General features: G+C 39.6%; 2 protein-coding genes across 3 annotated transcripts; one reads left to right on the top strand and one right to left on the bottom strand.

The window, feature by feature from the left end:
• Positions 1 to 584: 584 nt before the first annotated feature.
• On the bottom strand, positions 585 to 11,567 carry LOC120727557 (calcium-binding mitochondrial carrier protein SCaMC-1-like). 2 transcript variants are annotated; one of them, XM_040021893.1, is made up of 11 exons: positions 11,352 to 11,567; positions 8,096 to 8,486; positions 7,702 to 7,828; positions 7,492 to 7,579; positions 7,226 to 7,337; positions 4,737 to 4,895; positions 4,496 to 4,648; positions 4,277 to 4,384; positions 4,000 to 4,167; positions 3,664 to 3,814; positions 585 to 1,841 (listed from the first exon to the last, which is right to left on the bottom strand). In XM_040021893.1, exons 2-11 carry the CDS (start codon positions 8,270 to 8,272, stop codon positions 1,660 to 1,662), a joined length of 1,425 nt encoding a protein of 474 aa, XP_039877827.1. In that variant the 5' UTR covers positions 8,273 to 8,486; positions 11,352 to 11,567; the 3' UTR covers positions 585 to 1,659. The 2 variants fall into 2 exon arrangements, with proteins under 2 accessions (XP_039877827.1, XP_039877829.1); XM_040021895.1 differs by having other exon boundaries at positions 8,096 to 8,313.
• On the top strand, positions 10,735 to 18,720 carry LOC120727559 (protein FAM102B-like). The gene is made up of 11 exons (XM_040021897.1): positions 10,735 to 11,125; positions 12,769 to 12,889; positions 13,140 to 13,169; positions 13,612 to 13,728; positions 14,201 to 14,247; positions 15,584 to 15,687; positions 15,960 to 16,055; positions 16,151 to 16,358; positions 16,560 to 16,696; positions 17,198 to 17,261; positions 17,528 to 18,720. Exons 1-11 carry the CDS (start codon positions 10,980 to 10,982, stop codon positions 17,568 to 17,570), a joined length of 1,113 nt encoding a protein of 370 aa, XP_039877831.1. The 5' UTR covers positions 10,735 to 10,979; the 3' UTR covers positions 17,571 to 18,720.
• The last annotated feature ends 438 nt before the right edge of the window (positions 18,721 to 19,158 follow it).

The following is a 19,158-nucleotide window of genomic DNA, read 5'->3' as shown; positions in this document are numbered from 1 at the left end:
GGTTTGTATAGTATGTCTATACCCCCTGAGGCCCCAGCTTCCAAAAATCCTGGGGTATTTAACTTGTCTATGTGGGCAGTTTCATTTGAGCTTGAAGATACGGATTATGGAGCAGGGGCTTCTCTCAGTCCTTGGTGATGTAAACTCACTTCAGTGTGGACATGACTGTGTTCTGACTGTGTTCCAGGAGTTTTAAGTTCGTGGCAGGATTTAGCCTTGATGGTTCCTGAACATCCTAACCATTTTCCTCTCATCTGACAGTGACAATTTGGGTCTTCTTCTAAACTTTGGCAAATGGATGACACATCCAAACAACTTGTACAAGGAACAAGATATCTGGACCTGCAATTGTTTAGAAAGAATTGTTTAGCTGTTTAGCAAGAATCCAAAATTCAACTGTACACGTTTTCCCTTCCCTCCTAATTTTGGAGGATTTAATTTGTTATGGAGAAAAATGCACCCAGAAATTTCAATCAAAAATACAAAGCTGATGCAAAAATATTCTCAGTTTTTGTATTTCTGTTTCATCTCCTTCATCATAGATGCTAACCGGATGGAAGTTCCTTACTGACACCAACACAAAGTTTATGTTCTGTGTGGAAACAAATCCACAGGTTTTGTCTTTATTGGCCACTTGGCAAAGATTTCAACACATCAGACTGATTTTCCAGTCAGTGATCCTTACATTACTGAGGAGGCAATATCAGCATTCAAGCCTCCCTGGAAGGACCAAGTTTCAACAGCTAATAAATCAAGACTAGTTTCAAGCTCAGAAAATGTCACATAAACTAAACACAGAAGATTGTTATCATGCATGCTACACCTAAACTCCATCCACTTGGCTGTGTGAAAGAGTATGAAACAAATGAATGAATGTTAACTGTAGCAGGAATGTGTTGTGCGTATGTACTAGGTTGAAATGAGGATTGAAACATGACAAACATATGCTTCTTGCAAGTATTTTTCATCGTTAAATCCCATAAATAAGCATAACTGGAAACATATATACAGTAATTTGTATAGTTATAAAACACATCTTCTGATGTTATCATCAGATTTACACACACATAAGGCACATTTAAATCGTTATCAAACAGAGAGATCGGTGGTTTTCACATTGCACAAGATGTGTGTCTTCATTCACACACTGTTCCAGTGTTAACAAGTATTCGTTTGTCCAAGCCAGCTATTTTTAGTGGACAGCTGCTGATTGGAGAACAGTTTGTTTGGAACCGCTGTCACTTAGGGCAGGTGTTTACAAAATCATGTATACAGTGCATAGACATGTGAAAGGTTCAGCTGACATAGCGTCATTTTTCAAACAAAGGAAACACACAACGCTATGTCGCGTATTTGTTTCATCACAGTTTAAAGGAATATCCGTGGCATAAATGAAATGAGCCATTATACTTAACACGTTTTAGTGTTTTTCCAGAACTGTCTTTTTGTGTGTAAATAACGCAAGTAAATGTAGGAAGAATGGTATGTTTTACAGTAAGAAAAAAACATTTGAGCATGCATACCACAAATTATTAATGCTTTAACTACTGGCAGACGGCTCTTAAAACATGCACTGTATGCTTGATTGCCGTCTGTCTTTTTGGAGTTATTTCAGGCATTTTCAAGTCTGACATATTAAGTAAACCTTTTTTTGCAGTATCATTTTGAGATCCCTAAGCCACTCTTCATATACTCATAAACCACGTAGCTAATGCTGACTGCAGGAATGACTTTCATGAAGTTCGGCAGGATGCCCCGGTAGAGTCCAAAAACACCATCTTTGGCTACAATCTTCTTCATCAGAGAACTCATAGAAGGCTGGTTTGATGGTTCCAGAGATGCTGCAAAGAAATATTAGCTATGTTAGAGAACCAATTAAAAAGCAAAAAAATAAACTCACTGGCCACTTTGTTAGGTACATCTGCCCAACTGACTTAATGCAAATATGTAATCAGACAGTCACATAACAGCAACTCAACATATTTAGACATGTAGTCATGGTCAGGACGACCTGCTAAAGTTCAAACTGAGAATCGTTTAAGTGACTTTGATTGTGGATGGTTGTTTTTGTCAGACAGGCTGGTCTGACCATTTCAGAAACTATTGATCAGCTGGGATTTTCCCACACAGTCGTCTCTAGGGTTTATAGAGAATAGTTAGAAAGAGAAAACATCCAACGAGTGCCAGTTCTCTTGGTGAAAATGCCTTGTTGATGTTAGATAACATGTAAGCATGGATCCATCCTGTCTTGTATCAAACAGTTCAGGCTGCTGGCAGTGTAATGGTGGAAGAGATACTTTTTTTTTTAGCACATGTTGGGTCTCTTAGTACTAGGGATGGGTACCGATATCCGGTGCCATTATGGCACCGGTTCTGACATAAACGGTAGTAACCAGACCGAAAAGCAGCGCACATTTTGGTGCTTTTTTTTTTTCCCCTGAGATGTCATACACTTTGGATTCCAGCCAATCATTTTACCTTTCCAAGGATAGTAGGCGGGCCCAGGTACGTACGTTCTTTTAGAGCAGAGCTACAGATTAAAAATGCCCAAGGCGAAGCGGTCAAAAGTCTGACTGTACTTCACAGCAAAAGATGCAAACTCAGCAGCCTGCAACAAGTGCTTTAAGGCGATACTGTGATACTGTCAAAGGAGGTAACACCTCGAATCTGATGAAACACCTGGTGACGCATAGCGTTTTTTTAAAAGCTGAGAAATGCACCGTATTTGATAGCTTGCTGCAAGACCTTACACTGAGCACATCTACTGCGGATGTGGTAAATCTCCATTAGCGAGTTAGTGCGGATCACCCCGTGCATGGGGCTGGACGGTGCTTATCATTTTGCAGAAAAAAAAGAGACTGCTGAAAATAAAAACATAAGAGGTTTTTGGACAAAGTTTGTGTTCTCCATTCTTTAAGCACCGGTTCGAGCACCGGCACCGTTTCAAAAGTACCAATTTGGCACCTTACTTAGTACCAACTGAGCATTGTTCAAGCACAGCAGCCTACCTTAGTATTGTTGCTAATCACGCCCATCCCTCTATGACCACAGTGTACCATCTTCTGATGGTTAATTCCAACAGGATAAAACCTCATATCACAAAACTCAAACCATCTCAAACTGAGATTTTGAACATGACAATGAGTTCACTGTTCCTCAGATGGCCTCCACAATCACCAGATTTCAATCTAAGAGGAGAGTCACATTGTGGATGCCAGTATGAACCAAGGATTGTCTCTGGGGAATGTTTCCAGCACCTTGCTGAATCTATGCCAAGAAGAATCCAACCTCATAACAGCAACATGTAACTAATAAAATGGCCAATAACAGCCAACATTTTTGTCTATTCGTTTCTTTACTCATATAACACTGATTTGTCAGTTTGTGAGACCATGACCCTGTCTAAACGTTACACTCAAAAAACAACTTTCATCTCAAAGTGAACAACATTAAAGAGGAATGCCCTTTTTCAGATGGAGCCCCCTTTACATTACGTGGGCTGTAACACAAGTATATATTTAGAGAAAACATGGATCACTTTTACAGAACCTTTACACCATCAAATGCAACCCGCCCACCTTGAAAAATATTGTGCTATTATTATGTTACGAAGGGGCTACCTAGTTATGTCATTACTATTTTCAAATATCAGGCTGTGTTTACCTTGTGCTTGCATCCGAGTGCGCACAAGTGCGAGTGGATAGCTTGCCAGCTGGCCACAGGTACTAGAGATGGTCCCACAGCCCAGCAACACCAGCACTCCAGGGTTGGCTGACTCAGTGGCGTAATGTGCCAACCAAGTGTTCTTTAGAGTCTAGAGAGTTATGATAAGAGAAAGGAAAATTCAGCTAATGTGCAAAATCAGCATAACACAAAAATTTCTCTCATTTAATTTAATGCAACTCTGCACGATGGATTGGTTTAGTGTGCATATAAATGATCTAATTAACTAAAGTGCAATCCATTGTGAAATATCCATGCGTCACAAAGCCAGCATACCTCATAAACAGCCAGGTCTATCCCAGCGTAGGGAAGGATGCCCAGTGAGTTTGGTACGTAGCCCTTGTAGAAAGCTTTGACGCCCTCCTTCCTCAGGATCTTCTTGGCACAATCAAACATTCCTGCATACTGGCCAGTTTTCCTAAGCGTCAATCGCGTCTTTAATACCTAAGAGAGAAGCAATGCATAAAAAATACAAAGGAGGTCAGATTCGGTTGGTTTGCGTGGAGAGGAGGTGTTACCACATCCAGTGAGGCAGCATCACGGATCTTGTTACCTCCATTGGGTAGATTGTTGTCTGTGCTGTGGCCCCAGCCAGAGAGCCAGCCAGAAATCTCTGGTGGGTCTCAATCTTCGCTCCTTCTGATGATAACAACCTCTTATACTGTAGCAGAAAACGTAAAATGCCACAATATTTGTTACTACATTTAATAGCTGCAAACAGAAGTATTTAAAAAAAAAAAAAAATTCACATTTCAGCAGTATGGTTCCTTACTTGTTCATAAGCCATGAACTTAATCGCCGTCTCGGGTGCAATCTTTAAAACATTTATTCCATTTCCCCTCCACAGCGAAGTCACACCTCCTTCTGCAATCATTTGCTTAAAGCCCCCTAGCAGACTTATCCGGTTGGCCTTTGAAGAATGAACCTGCGGTGCAAATATATGCTTTAAGTAAAACACGGTCACAGACATCTATTTATCCATCTATTTGTTCCACTTCTGTCATATTTGTCACCTGCATGAAGACTTTCACTCGGTCCAGTGGGGCAGTACCGGTACGAGAAACAGCCCCTGCCACAGCACCTGCAACAAGCTGCTTCCACCAGCCACCTGTGCTCTTCTCTTCCTCTGTGAATTCATCTGGGATTGCAAGACTGTCACCTATGTCCAGAACCTAGTGATTACATAAGCAGATTTACTCAGCGAGACCAAATCCATGAACCCTGGCACATCTGATTTACAGTCATGGGAAAAAGAAAGCTCTCACAGGACTCTAAGCAGTCCAGAACCATCTTTAGCAACAATCACGTTAAGTATGATCATTTTTATCAGTCTTTTGCGTCAATGTGGATGAATTCTTATTTAAAACATTGCTTCACTTCATTGAGGTTTGCAGGCACAGCTCTCTTAAGGTCCCACCCCAGGATTTCAGGTTGAAGTTAGGACTAGAGCCTGACTAAGTTAGGACTTTTAAGACTGATACCAATACCAGTATCTTGTGATTTAAAAACCTGATGTATCAGCTGATATTTTCATTCTTTCAGACACATAAAACATAAACACATTTTCCTAATTTTTGCTTTGTTAGGGAAATATGTGTAGTTATTTATGGTTACTGATTGCTGTCTGAGGGACGAACTATGCATCATCTACATTCATAACATGGCAGAAGCCTGTTTCTCCCATCTCTTCTTTACTACATAAGCACCGATACCAATATATTGCCCTACTCATATATCAGTCAGGCTTTAGTGTGGAGTTTGACTGGGTCACTGCAACACCTTGATTCTTTTCTTTTTCAGCCATTCTGTTCATTCTGCAAGACAGATGGCCTCATATTTGACTCTAGAATACTTAATTATACAGAGGGGTTCGTACTCAGTGGCTGCATGGTACTTCCTCCTCTGTGCTGGCAGCTGTTATGAGGCGTTTGTGCTGATATGCTGAGTTTGGTTTTCACAGCTTTAAATATATTGGTGTGCATTATGGCCAAACATCTCCAGCTTGGTCTCATCTGTCCAAATGACATTGTTTTCACAAGACTGCATTGAGTCCTGTGAAACCCTTATTTTTCTTCTGACTGCATGTCTGTGAGCAGACGGGATAATACTGTAGGTACAAACAGACTCTTATTAGTATTTCTCTTTCTGTGTAATACACATTATAAAATGCCTTATAGGTGAATTTCTTTGCCTTTGATAATGACTCTTTCACTGAAGGGCTGTGCCACTTAAGGGTTTCTTTGTGTGGTTTCAAATGTACAAGGTCAACAACAACAACTTCTCCTTTTTGAGGTCAGTGATGCAGAAGCAGTTATATTGTAACCAGAAGGCAACATTTACAAAATCTTCAACATGAGCTGTCAGCCAAAAGATGAAAACATTATAAAAACAACAACGACCACCACTATTTTAGATGTGTAAATCATTTAAAAGGGTTGTAAAAAAGGATATGCAGTGAGGAAAAGCTGAAACCATTTGAGCCAAAGAATGATTTGAGCTTCTTGTCCTTTCACTAGAATAACTACTGAGCTGAATAAACCCTTATCTAGTATATGCAGCGTTTTCCCCAAAGCATAAAGCACTACTGTGAGCTCTATTTGAAGCTGAAAGTCAAACTTAGAGTGCCCAGTGGGAATTTTCAACTGTAACGCAGCCTCAAGTTGGACTTACAACTCAAGATGTCAGTGCAGCCCCACCAAACCTGAATTAACCATCCAACGTGGCAGCAGTGAAAGAAAACACAGTAAAGCTGTACAAGTTGTAACCTTTACTATCAATGTTGTATAGCTCCCTAAATGAGCCACTCACAGAGCACTGACCAGACTCCATCCATGAATGTCCTGCAGCACGGTTTATAAGTATTGCCAGTGATGGATACATGGCTCTACCTTGCTAAGAAGCACAACAAATCCTGTTTTCCCTCTTTTCCTACTTTAATACTGGAGCACGCTCAGTTCGGTAGAGACACCCAGCTCTGATATCTGACTTCTGAGATAAATGGAACACATTATTAGCTAAAAACACACTCTACTGGCAGTCTAATGCAAAGCTAAGGGGAAAGGCAAAGGTTCTTGGACTTGCTGCGGTCATCTGTAGGGCACGTTTCCTGTATGACAATGCAATTCTGCCTGAAAAAGACTTCTGAAAATTCAGATACAAGCTCTGTGAAGGACAGGCACTGTTTGCCTCATGGCTGAGCTAAAATCTTGCGCTGAACAAGTAACAGAGCAATCAAAGATGTCTTTCTTAGCACTAGCAAGAGATGGAGGAGTGAGCTGGGGGGGGGCAGAGTGTGCTGCTATGACCTAATTATCTTGCCCAGGTCACCACTTCCAAAGCTGCTGCCTTGTGTGAACTGCAGAGGAAATCTATAAAGCTAGCACGAGAGGACTACACAGTATGTGATTCACTTCACAGCAGCTGCCTCTGTGTGTGTACGTCCACTAAAAGCACTTGTCTGTGATACAGACAGTATATGTGAGTGATTTTATATGATACATACTGAGGAGTGTTTCCAGTAGCGTATAATCTCTTCCAGGTTGTGAGCAGGGCATAACAGGAAGTGTTCCCTCCACTCGTTCCAGTCAACCATCATGGTTCCATCTATATCCATACTGAGGAAACACAAGTTTTTATCCTATGAAATGTATGATTATTGTATGGAAGTACACTATCCGATCACATATACTTCACATAATCTTAAATTTTATTCTTCAGACACATTGTAACCAGACACATGTCACAGTGCGTAAAAAGTGGAGGTCAAACCTCTGTAAGATTTTTAGGGCATCCTCTCCGCTGACACCTATGCCCAGCTCTGCAAGAGACTGCTGGATCTCTGAGGAATCGATGCGCCCTGACACATAAACACTCCAGTGAAACAAGCTGCAGTATGTGACTGTGTAAACATTCACTGGAAAGCCATGTGACTAAAGCAGAGCATTCATTTATTTCTTGCAGCCTCGCTCCTCTCCCTACCATCATCATTTTTGTCCAGGCTCTTAAACGTCAGCCACAGCTTCTTCTCGTGCTCCTTCAGATACTTGGTAAACTCGTTGAAGTCCAGGCACCCGTCTTTATTTTCGTCACCAGATGACACTATTTTCTGTAAGGTAGAGATATAGTGTAAGTGTCTCTTCATTTATATTCACAGTGTCTCACTCTCTGTCTCTAAACACACACACACACACACACACACACACACACACACACACACACACACACACACACACACACACACACACACACACGCGCACACACACATAGGCTGTTAAGTGTCACATTACTACGGAAATGCATGCAAAACGAGCAGGCCAGGACTTGAAACTCATATCTCTGTGTGAGTCCTCTCCCTCAGCAGACTGATATTTACCTGTGCAGCACCCTGGCGGAATATGCCCATTGCCTTGAGGCCCTCTCGTAATTCAGCAACATCCACCTTCCCATCTTTGTTGGTATCGAGCCTTTCAAACAGGTCCTGGTACGACCTCTCACTGTCGGTATCCCAGCACCGGGCATTTGACAGTAACGTCCGTAACGTCTGATACATTGTAGAGCTAGTGTGCAAACTGGGTCCAGACCTGAGCCGTCCTGCAGTCGGAGTCAAATTAGCAAGCCATACTGAAAATCACCCATAAATCCAATGCAAAATCCACATGCGAACTCGTCGTCGGCAGTGACAAATCGGGCTTATACTCGGGTTATTCTGCAGCCTGCCCTATGCAAAGGTGCACTCCGGAGCGTTTTTGGGGAACTGCAGTGATCTGTGGGCGGAGCAGTGTAGGCTACGTAACTACACAGTTGTTTTTTACGGAAAAGCGGGAAACATGGCAGCATATGAAAGCGGTGGAGAAAAAAATATATAAAACTCACGGAGGGACCATATGCATAATCCGGCTTATGATTTTAAAACCGAAGTTAACCATCGTTTGCCCATGTGACATGTGAGAGTGCATAACAGAGGACATTTAATCTCTTCATGTAACAGGACGTGTGAGTACAGCGCAGCACCGCTCCTCTCCAGCAGAGGGCGACGTTTCACTGCACAGAAACAGCAACGGGGTAATACTAAACTGTATGCATAACACACTGAGGTTATTATAGGTAACTAAACCAGATTTCAGTCAACTTGAATTACCCCCCCCCCCCCCCCACAAAAAAACACCCAAAACAAAACAAAAACAAAAGAAACCCCCAACTTTATAAAAAAAAGCAAAAACGAACTGAACAATCAAGCAGTCCCTGACACGAGAGCCTTTGTGTTGTAATATTTGTTCTACACCTTTAAATCGTACCCTTGATAAATGTTTCTGTACTATAGCAAACAAAAAGACAGGCAAACTAAGCTTAAATATGAACAATCAAATCCACTTTGGAAAATAACTGAAAGTAAATTGGACTGAAAACCAAAGCATTTTAAAAAGTAAATAAAAAGGCAAAACTATAATGTCTCTGAAAGGTGCACATTCTCAGAAAAATTATAGTTTTTAAATGTTCTTCAAAGAACCATTTTAAAAAAGGTTCTTTGAAAAACCATTTAAACCATTTCTTAATGGTTCTTTGGGGCACCTTTAAAGGTTCTTCAGTGAACTACTGAAAGAAATGGTTCTTCAAAGAACCATTGCTTGAAAGGTTCTTTGTGGCATTAAAAAGGTTCTTCTATGGTATCAGTCTAAAGAACCACTTTTGGTTCCAGTTGACACCTTTATTTTTCTGAGTGTAGAGTAGCCTATACTATATGAGCTGATAACTGCTATTTCAGCCTGTTGACTGGTTATGCATCAGCTCAGGATTGCTTAAATTTGAGCGACTTCTGGTTTATTTAGTGAACGGTATAAAAGTCACGTCTAACCACAAGTTGGATACTTCCTGCCATTCCCATGGATGACACCCAAAAGTGTCCGCACGTCTACATTACTGACAAATGAGGCTATGTTTTAGATAAAGAAAAAAAAACTTTTATCCATCAGTCTTTTAGTAGATTCAAACATCTCCACCATAAGCTAGAAGATTAAAGCTGCTCACAGCCATAATGTGCTATCTGGTACTTTTCCCATGTGTTGTTTTTATATATTTTTATTTTTCAGTAAAGCAACTGAACGCATTCAATTTAAATTTTATTAAGATAATTCTTTCATCTCTCATATCACATCCTGTTTGCACGTTGTTCTATTTTATCCTGTTGAGGTAGTCTACTTTATTTAGCTGATTTTATTATAGAATGTAAAGTCATGTGAAAAACAAAGATTTCACCGGACTGCATGTAGTCATGCGAAAAACAAAGTAAATCCTTCCTTATTTCAGGGTAATTACGCGATTAAGTAACAACCAGCTTTATTAATTGATCAGGAAGTATGAGCACCTCTTTAAAAGCAGGGATTTTGGCAGTTTGCTAAGCGTTCAGTCTTCCCAGGAGTGGATGCCCAAGCAAATTCAGCCCAAAGCCACAACATGTGATGCTTAAAGAAATAAGAAGAACATCACACCACAGTTTAGGTTTGCAAAACTGCCTCGGAGCAAACCACGTGATATCTGGACTAATATCCTTTGGACAGATGAGAACAAATTGGGGATGTATGGCCATAATGAACAGCACCACATCTGTAAAAACCTTTTCGCATAACTTTATTCAGGTTTTCCAAACCTTTTTTGTGAAAGTAAATGTTATCATATTTTATTATTATTTTTGTCCCCAGCTAGCAATTATGTCTGCAATGATCACTTTGTTCACTACTGATAGAAAGATAAGATAAGGGTCAGGTCAGGTTAAACCGTATACAGTCTGAGATGACATTGTTCCATGCATTTATTAACAACGTTTACATTTTAATAGTGCTAACTGCGGACAACTCAACTTTAAACCATCTTGTTTTGCATTTCCTCCTTTTGTCACATGCCACCTTCTGTTTTGTCTTTTATGGTCAGTGCTGACCCCCCACAAGAGGTGTTGCTGGTGTTGCCCCAGTGAGTTTCAGCCACACTGTAACAACTGTACCAGTACCCACATACACACGTTAAATTCGGGCTGTCGGCATTTCTTTTTTCCCTTTAACCTAGCTGTCCAATCACACCGCGGAATTTTCCTGGCGTCATTAATATTGTGTTTCAGTGGGTGGGAAGGAAGAGATTTGAACTTTGAGTCGTGTCTGCAGAGCAGCGACAGCTGAGTGAGCAGCAGAGACAGCTCGGAGAAAGTGTTCGGCTGTCTACCACCTCCACAGTTTCACCCGGATACTTGCGCTGCACAGTCTCACATCATGTCGTTTATTCTTATGAAGAAAAAGAGATTTAAATTTAAGGTGGACTTCGACTTGGAGGAATTGTCGTCGGTTCCCATTGTCAACGGAGTTTTATTTTGTAAAGTCAGACTACTGGATGGAGGTTTTGCTGAAGAGTCTTCCCGGTAAGATTTTTCTTATAATTTAATTTAGCTATTTATAGCAACAGGTCACTAGTTGTGTGGGAAAACTTTCACCAGTCAGGCCCAAATTCAGCTTATTTTTGACACCTGTTTGCATTTATTGCGTCGTGGTTGCTTCTTCGGTGCCTACAGCATTCCGCTGTATTCGTAGCTGACGTTTAGCTAACTCAACACCAGCTGTTCGCTAACTTAAACAACTTAAACTTACCTCAACGACAGTTGAAGACCTGTATGTAAGGAGGCAACAGAAAAGACCAGCAGAGTGATTTAACGCATTAAAACGAACACAGAGACTCTCGTTCGTCGTTTCAAGAGACAGATACTTTTTTTTAAATCTAACCCATATTTGTAAAGTTTATCTAAGCAGTTGCCAAGCAACAACTGTTGTTAATTGTGTAGTGGAACAGTGAGACCACCGGTTGGGATATTAACAATAATGGTTAACATTGGAATGTTTGTTTGTTTGTTTAATATAACACTGACTCTGGTTGAAACAATTATTTAAAGTTATACTTTCATTCATTGTTTTTCTAATGATTAAAAAAAAATACAAATCTACAGTAATCACGTGTCCCTAATTTATGGCAGTGAGAAGCCCCAGAACAGATTGTTGTTTTTTCAATTCAAAGGCGCATGCTAGGTCATAGTCTCCTGGGACGCTGTTTTTTACGTTACTTTAATGAGTCACTCTGGAAAAACGGAGTCGGAAGCGCTGGCCCTCATTACTTTGCTATGGTAACTCTCCCTAAACTATTGTGTAAACACGGTATTCTTAAGTTTATCCTGCCTCAACCACTGCTTTTTATTTCCTGCTTCCTTTGCAAATAACCTGCAAACACTCTATCTATCTATCTCCCACCCACCCATACCTTAAAGAAAACAACAACAATAAAACAACTTTGTTCCCAAAGTCAGCAAAGTTTGTAAAAGTTTTATCTATCATTCATTTATTTGGCTGATTTTTCAGCTTTTGACTGGTGATCCTGTGCATGGAGCTTTTGTGTCTCAGTGATTGTAGATGTAATTGCTCGATAATAACTTGTCCAAACCATAACTTTCCTTTTTGGAATATGAATATATATAGATATATATATATAGATAGATAGTCTGCAATGATAGGATTGCATTCAGTTTCATTGCACATGTGGAACAACAATAAAGATGTGTTCTGTTTTATTCTACTGCCCAAAAAACTGCCTGGCTACTTTTGTGGTTTTGAGAGCTGCTTTTAGAAGGACAGTATAAAAACTATTTAGAAACATCTCATTATACTTCTTGAAAACCTGCATACAAAAATAAAACTGTAACATTTCCTAACATAAAAGAATGTGCTAAATTGATACGCATGTTTGTTACTCAATATCAGACTATTGCAGTTAAATATTTGCTGAGGATGAGTTATCTCAAGACATCATCTGATAGACAACGAGGGACAAGGGTTGGAAATTAGCAATAGCTATAAACTTTATATGCAGCACACCAGTTTGAGAATTGCCGAAGCATAAAAGGAGCTTGTTTACTGCTTGAATAAGTGCTAATCCTTTCTTCTCCACACATTTGGAAGCTATTAAGATACTGTGATATATCTGTATGTCCACTAGTAATTAAATCCACTTGTCTTACAGGGAGCCCGTCCAAGCCAACTGTGTGCGCTGGAAGAAGAAATTCTCTTTCATGTGTAAGATGAGTGCCAACGCTGGGACGGGTGTGCTAGACCCCTGTGTGTGCCGTGTGTCGGTGCGCAAGGTACAAAACCCTTTGTTTCTGTTTTGCTGACACAATTGAGAATGCACAGTGTGGGTTGTTCCATAGCCATAGTTCATGCAGTGAACAGAGACTTGAGTGTCTATTTACATAAGGTTAGAAGAACTGTTGTAACTTCAACACAGCAGTTCATTGTTGTTCACGGACTTTAGTTGTCCTGCAAAAACTTATAGAGGCAAGGAATAGTAAATAAACAGGCAAATGATGTGATATCACTTTTTTGTCATTTCAGGAATTGAAGGGTGGAAAAACATACGCAAAGGTAACACTTTTCTTCTAAAGTGTGTAGAATTGTTGTGGTGGAAAAAAATCTGCTTAATAACAAGTCTTATAAAACCTTTCTAAGATAACGATGATAACGAGACGTCCTTCAGATGCCCTGAGAATTTTTTTTTTTTTTTTTAATAGCTTGCAGTTTCCGGCTTTGGTCACTGATTGGGGGGGAAAAAAAGACTGACATGTTAACCAATAACTCCAATGAGGAGTTAAAGAATTAAGCAATCTTATTTCTCAAGTTTCCAAGATCCCAACTCATGCCGGTTACATTGTTTCCCATAACTAGACCTGCATTGAATTTCTGTGTTTGTAGGACTTAAATCTCGTGATCCTTTGTAAAAAAATAAATAAAAATCTATATTTAAGGTATGTCAGCTGACTTCTAATCAGTTCAAACTTGTTGAGTTGTCACTTTTCACTCTGCACAGCTGGGCTTTGCTGACTTGAACCTGTCTGAGTTTGCTGGGTCTGGCAGCACAGTACGACGCTGTCTCCTGGAGGGATATGACACAAAGAACACCAGACAAGATAACTCAATTCTCAAGGTATGACAATGATGCAAGACACACAGCTTTAAAACAACAATAAATAAGATGGAAAGGGACCTTAAGAGTATCTATCACACTGGTGATGTGTTGTCACAGCTCAGAAGTTCACTCTTGTTTGTCTGTTCACATTAAGAAAACTAAGTGAATTTCTCAATAGACAAGAACACATATATATGTGAGGAAGCTGAATGTGTGACATACATTGGGAAAAAGTGAGCGCCCTGAAAGCTGAGACAAGACATGTTTGAGCTTGTGACTTATAAACTACCTGCACTGTGGGAATGAGGTTAAAATATATGTGTTCCTCCAGGGCAAAAAGAAAGACATGCAATCAACTTTCTCAGAAAATCTTATTATATTAACCACACTTAAAAGATACCGTGTGAAACCAAACTAGAAAGCAGAAAGCTGTATGCCTTTGTAATCCTTTCTAAAGCTGCCAATCCTGTTGCTCTTGTCTCTGTCACAGGTTGTCATCACCACACAGCTTATGTCTGGAGATCCCTGTTTTAAAACGTAAGAGTGCTTCTTCAACCTAACATCTCACACGTGCAACTAAGAAATTCTTAAATTATCTTTTTTTTAAAAAATATATATATATATATATTTATTTATTTAATTTTGATAAATACTCAATTTGGTTTGCATGCCTAACTGCAAAGCTTTACATTTGTGGTTGCAACGAAAGTCTGCTCCTGAGGTATAAACGTCTGCTTCTAACCTCAGAGGAAGTGCTTTCTTGACTTCCTGTCTGTCCTAAAGTGACACCCTTACACATGTTATCAGTAATGAGATCCAGAGAAGTAATGGCAAAGTACTTTGTAGGTAAGGCCTTATTGTTGTCTTATCTGAGAGCTAATGATGCCTCACCCAAAACACTGAGCTGCCCAACCTTAAGAGTGACCAATGGCTGATATGTGATCAGAAGCTTTATGTAGAACAGGTTTGTCGCAAATGATGTGATGTAACGTCGCACTCCTGGCAAAGACTGTACCATGTGCAAACATTAAGCTGCCTTTCTTGATATTTCTTTCCTGTTTCAGCTCATGCTTAGTGTAATAACACACAAGCGGTTGCCCTGGAGATGTCTAGAGCTTAGTCACCCACCCACAGAGTGTTAGTCATTGTGTGTGTGTGTGTGTGTGTGTAGGATTTACAACGCGGAGGAGAAAGGATGCTCTTTTTTTCACATTTTGTAGAACTCACGTTACTGTGCCTTTTGTTGTTTGTCAAACTAGAGGTTGCTCATAACTTGCTTATAACTAATACTAACCAGTGTGATCAAACAGCCAGTTGTTTATGAGTAAATGTGTTTGAATATTATCGTCAAAGCTACACAGAAAGTGTGTTTACATGGATGGTTGATATTTTGACTTGGCAGTAAAAGCACCAGCTGATTCCAGTAGGGACACACCAGCTGTGAAGCCAACATGCTTTCTGGCTGCATGTGTTTTTGAATTTGCCCTTCATTTTAATGTCATCTACATACGTAAAACATGCACTTTATACAGTTGTGGCAGAATATCTGCCCACCACAGACACACTTGCATAGAAACGCTTACCCAAAAGTATTCAGAAATCACTTATGTGTTATTTCCAGCTATAGTAGGTGTCTATGATAGCACAAACATAGATGAAGTCTTACTCACAACACCAGCGACAGCTGTTCCAGCTGTAGCAAAAGGTGTCACAGTTGAATCAGTGAGCAACCCGGCAAGCTCACCTAGTCGTGAATGATCAATTCAGTAACCAGCTGTGGTTTCCATGCCACAATAAGCCAAAAGGTCTGATGTAGGGAAGCTTTGTTTACATAAGTTTTAATGAAGTTAACCAAAACCTGTGTTCCCTTTAGTCCCCCATCTACAGCCATGACTCTGGGGATCCCACAGGCAAATGCAGAGGGTCTACTTGAGGGGAGGAAAGGAGGAGACATGCACATATCACACTCAGTCTCTGGTACGTATATGTAGCTTATGGCAAATACCCTTTAATATTACTGGTCAGTTTCTTACAGAAACACAGATATTTTTTGGGAGACTGTAATGGGGTCGACTATGAAATCAATATTCCTTAATCATGACACTGGATAGCAGTAGCTGCATTTACATTTTATCATGTTTTGTTATTCTTTGTCAATTATGATAGCAAAGCTATAAAAAATGTCTGATTTCTATTTAATTTACTGCAATTTATTATAATTTACTGAATACATCACTTTTTTTTAACAGGGACTCCAGGAAAGTCTGTATCAGTGCCAGAGGAGCTGGTAACGTTTGGTCACTCTCGAACACCCAGCTATGCAAGTCAGCTGTCAAAAATTTCAGGTAGAAATACTGTGACACACATTTATTCACTTTAATCATTGGAAATGTTCTCATATTTATTTACTATATGGGTTTTTCCCCCTCACATGCTGTAGGTTACAGCTCAAACAACTCCAGTTTAACAGATCTGAGCCATCGGCGGAGCGGGTCAGGAGGTTCTGCCTCTACGGGCATCGGCAGCATCCTTGAACACAGTGATCAGCAGGTGGAGAGAGGAGAGAAGGAGAATAAGACTACTCCCCCAGTCCCAGCAACTTATCATCATACGTTTGACAGCCCTGCAATACATTTAAAGGCTCAAAGGTGATACAGACAGTTACTCTGACCTTGGAATAGTATGCTATTGATAAGATGGTGGTCTTTTGACCACTATTACATTATTTCCATGCTCTATTTAACCTGATGACAATGTATAGTATTTCCTAATTTATAAATGACATTTTTTTTCTTGGTGTTTGAACCCTGTATTTGCAATACTGACCCATGTTTCTCTTCCCTTGTTAGACACCCAGTCAAGCAGAACTCTGTGGAGAATCAGCTGAAAAGAGTGGATGCGACCAGAGTGGATGCAGATGATATAATTGAGAAAATCCTCCAGAGCCAGGATTTCAGCCACGGATTCTTGGACTCCAGTGCAGAGGGTGTGTACTCCTGATCTTGGTGTGGAACGTTTCCCACCATGTTGCAGATGGGATCAAGTTACTTTGAGGTGTCGCAACAGTGTAATGTCTCTAGTGGTTAATCCAAGTCCTTAAACCGATCTTGCCAAAGATGATTCATCTTTCATGAAGAATTGCATAACTTATCACAGTAATTCCATGAGGTGTGGTTTAAACTCACATCTGGATAGCTACCCTGTTACAAAGTCTTAGAGAGAGAAGAGTTGTTTGTTGTGTTGAGATTAAGAAAGGATGAGTCTCCCTGTTTATTGAGACAAATGTTGCACACATTTTTGTGTGGAAATGCATCCTCAAGTATAAACTACCTACATCTGTTCCTGAAAAGATCTTGCTTGCCTAAAACTCATTTATTGGTTGATTTAACCTTAAAACAAGTGGGGCATTTTTTTTTAAGCCCCGACTGTAGGAGCTGATTTTCGTTTTTCTTATTTCTAATGTGTATTTGTGTTTGTGTTGCTGCAGAGGAGGGGCTCAGCTTGTTTGTTGGTCCTGGAGGAAGTACAGCTTTGGGAAGTCAGCACATGAGGTGGGTTTGATTATGTAACCATGGGTTGGGGGTGCAAGACACCAGACACCAAACATTTACTATAAATATGGGCAATTAGAAGAAGGCTAAATAAGGGTTCTGATAAGGACTCTATGTATCTGCTTTATACTCTGTGTAACTGGTCTTCATGTTCTATACTTAAGGGGCACATTTTCATGATAAAATCAGATCTCCCAGATCAGATGGCGATCCTTATATTGTGTGTGTTTTCCTGTCCTGTAACAAACTGCGGCATTCTCTTTCAGGGTCGCAATTGGAGCCTTTGAGCAGGTGGTCATCAAGCGCTAGGCTTTGCAAAGCACGTGTCCCCACAAAGGGTGCTGTATTATTCTGATGCAGAGGCCAAAGGACTGAACAGTGGCTTTACCATCAGAACTTGCACCATCTCATTCCAAGGGAGATCTAATTTCTCTTATGCAATCACTCTCCAGCTGATGTGCAGCTTAGCCAGGACAGCCCCCTAGTGTTCAGGAAGTGGAGCTGAAGGCCACGTTATTGAAACGTTTTGCGGACTGAGATAATTGGTGCACTGATCTTCTTGTCCTCTTTGGAAAAAGTAAGACATACTGTAAGTCTTCTGCTTACCCCACTTAGTGGCATTTTCAAGCTGGGGTTTTCATTTAAAAAAAATGCTTAAAATAATTCCACATGTCCGTTAGATGTCTTTGGTACAGCTGTGATTTTTTTTTTTTTTTTTTTTTTTTTTTAAATTCACTTGAAGTGACAAGCCAAAATGTCTGTGTCAGTGGGTTTGTTTTGGTTTTGGTATTTAAGCTGCAAAAACAAAAGAGGGTTGTGGAAGAAATATGGCATATGACTGTGGGTTAAAGAGGGTTTTTTTTCCCTCTCTCTCATTTTTTTAACAGGTGTTTTCTGCAAGAAAGGTAAACTTTTGACATCTGTGAAAAGGATTTTATCTAAATGTAGATTCCAGACAATTGCATACCTCTACCTATGTAAAATCTAAGTATTATAAAACTGACAATGGTTATAGCTGGTTGGTTGGTTGGTTGGTTATTTATTGTGGTTATAGTAAGATTTTATTTTAATAATTCATGCTCAATACAAATGAACACCTTTCTTCATCTGGTTGTGATGAAGGGTTACAGCATTGAAAATATTGACATTAATACAGTTAATTGTGTGTGGATGTTAAGTTAATCAGAATCATAATAATACAAGTAATATATTTTTTTTTTAGTCACAAATTTGTTTTACCAAATTAAAGATGTACAATGCTTAATGTATATTTTGCTGCCAAATATACATCTTTGTACAGCATCTGTATCAGTATGTCATTCTGACAACCCGCTGGTTATTATCACATGCACATATCAGTTTATAGAGATTAACTGTATATACACTCAGTCAGTTTGACATTTTCCTGCATTTATTGTCAACTTTTTTTTTTAAATAAAAACTTTAATTCTGGAAAGTTTCTATCTAGTATTTGTGCTTCATTTCTAAATCCTAGTGCAGAAGAGTGTGAAAGACAGCCACATTTCAACAAAATAATTAAAAAGGAAAGTAAACACTGAAAGAGAAACCTCGATGTTTGGAATAACTGGATTTTGTGTCTAAATTCTTGAAATGTGTACGCCAAAACCATAGATGTTTTAAAAAATAAAAATATAAAAAAAAAAATTGACGATGCTACTTCCGGTTTGGGGAAAGCCTTTTCAAAGTAAGACTTCGCTAACTACATTCACACGAATACCAACAGAAAGATTACGTGTTTTGAATTAGTTATACCTGGATATAATTGTAAAACCACATCTTTTAAAACCGTATTTGTTTGACCTGTCAAATATAACTTAAACCATTCCTGCGAGCTTGCATGCTTTTATTTTAAAAGTTAAACGCGCTGACGTATCAA

This window comes from Simochromis diagramma, unplaced genomic scaffold (genome assembly GCF_900408965.1).
Source record: "Simochromis diagramma unplaced genomic scaffold, fSimDia1.1 OVJJ01000205.1, whole genome shotgun sequence".
In the NCBI taxonomy this organism is placed as follows: Eukaryota; Metazoa; Chordata; class Actinopteri; order Cichliformes; family Cichlidae; genus Simochromis; species Simochromis diagramma.
Note: the sequence above shows the minus strand (reverse complement) of the source record. Positions and strands in the feature narration are given on the sequence as shown.

Coding starts and splice junctions, on each gene's coding strand:
- LOC120727557 (XM_040021893.1), bottom strand. CDS start 8,272: ATGTATCAGACGTTACGGACGTTACTGTCAAATGCCCGGTGCTGGGAT. Junction 7,580..7,701: donor CCTGGACAAAAATGATGATG/GTAGGGAGAGGA, acceptor TTTATGTGTCAG/GGCGCATCGATTCCTCAGAG. Junction 4,649..4,736: donor GAGTGAAAGTCTTCATGCAG/GTGACAAATATG, acceptor TTTGCACCGCAG/GTTCATTCTTCAAAGGCCAA.
- LOC120727559 (XM_040021897.1), top strand. CDS start 10,980: ATGTCGTTTATTCTTATGAAGAAAAAGAGATTTAAATTTAAGGTGGAC. Junction 13,729..14,200: donor AAGATAACTCAATTCTCAAG/GTATGACAATGA, acceptor TCTCTGTCACAG/GTTGTCATCACCACACAGCT. Junction 16,359..16,559: donor ATACATTTAAAGGCTCAAAG/GTGATACAGACA, acceptor TTCCCTTGTTAG/ACACCCAGTCAAGCAGAACT.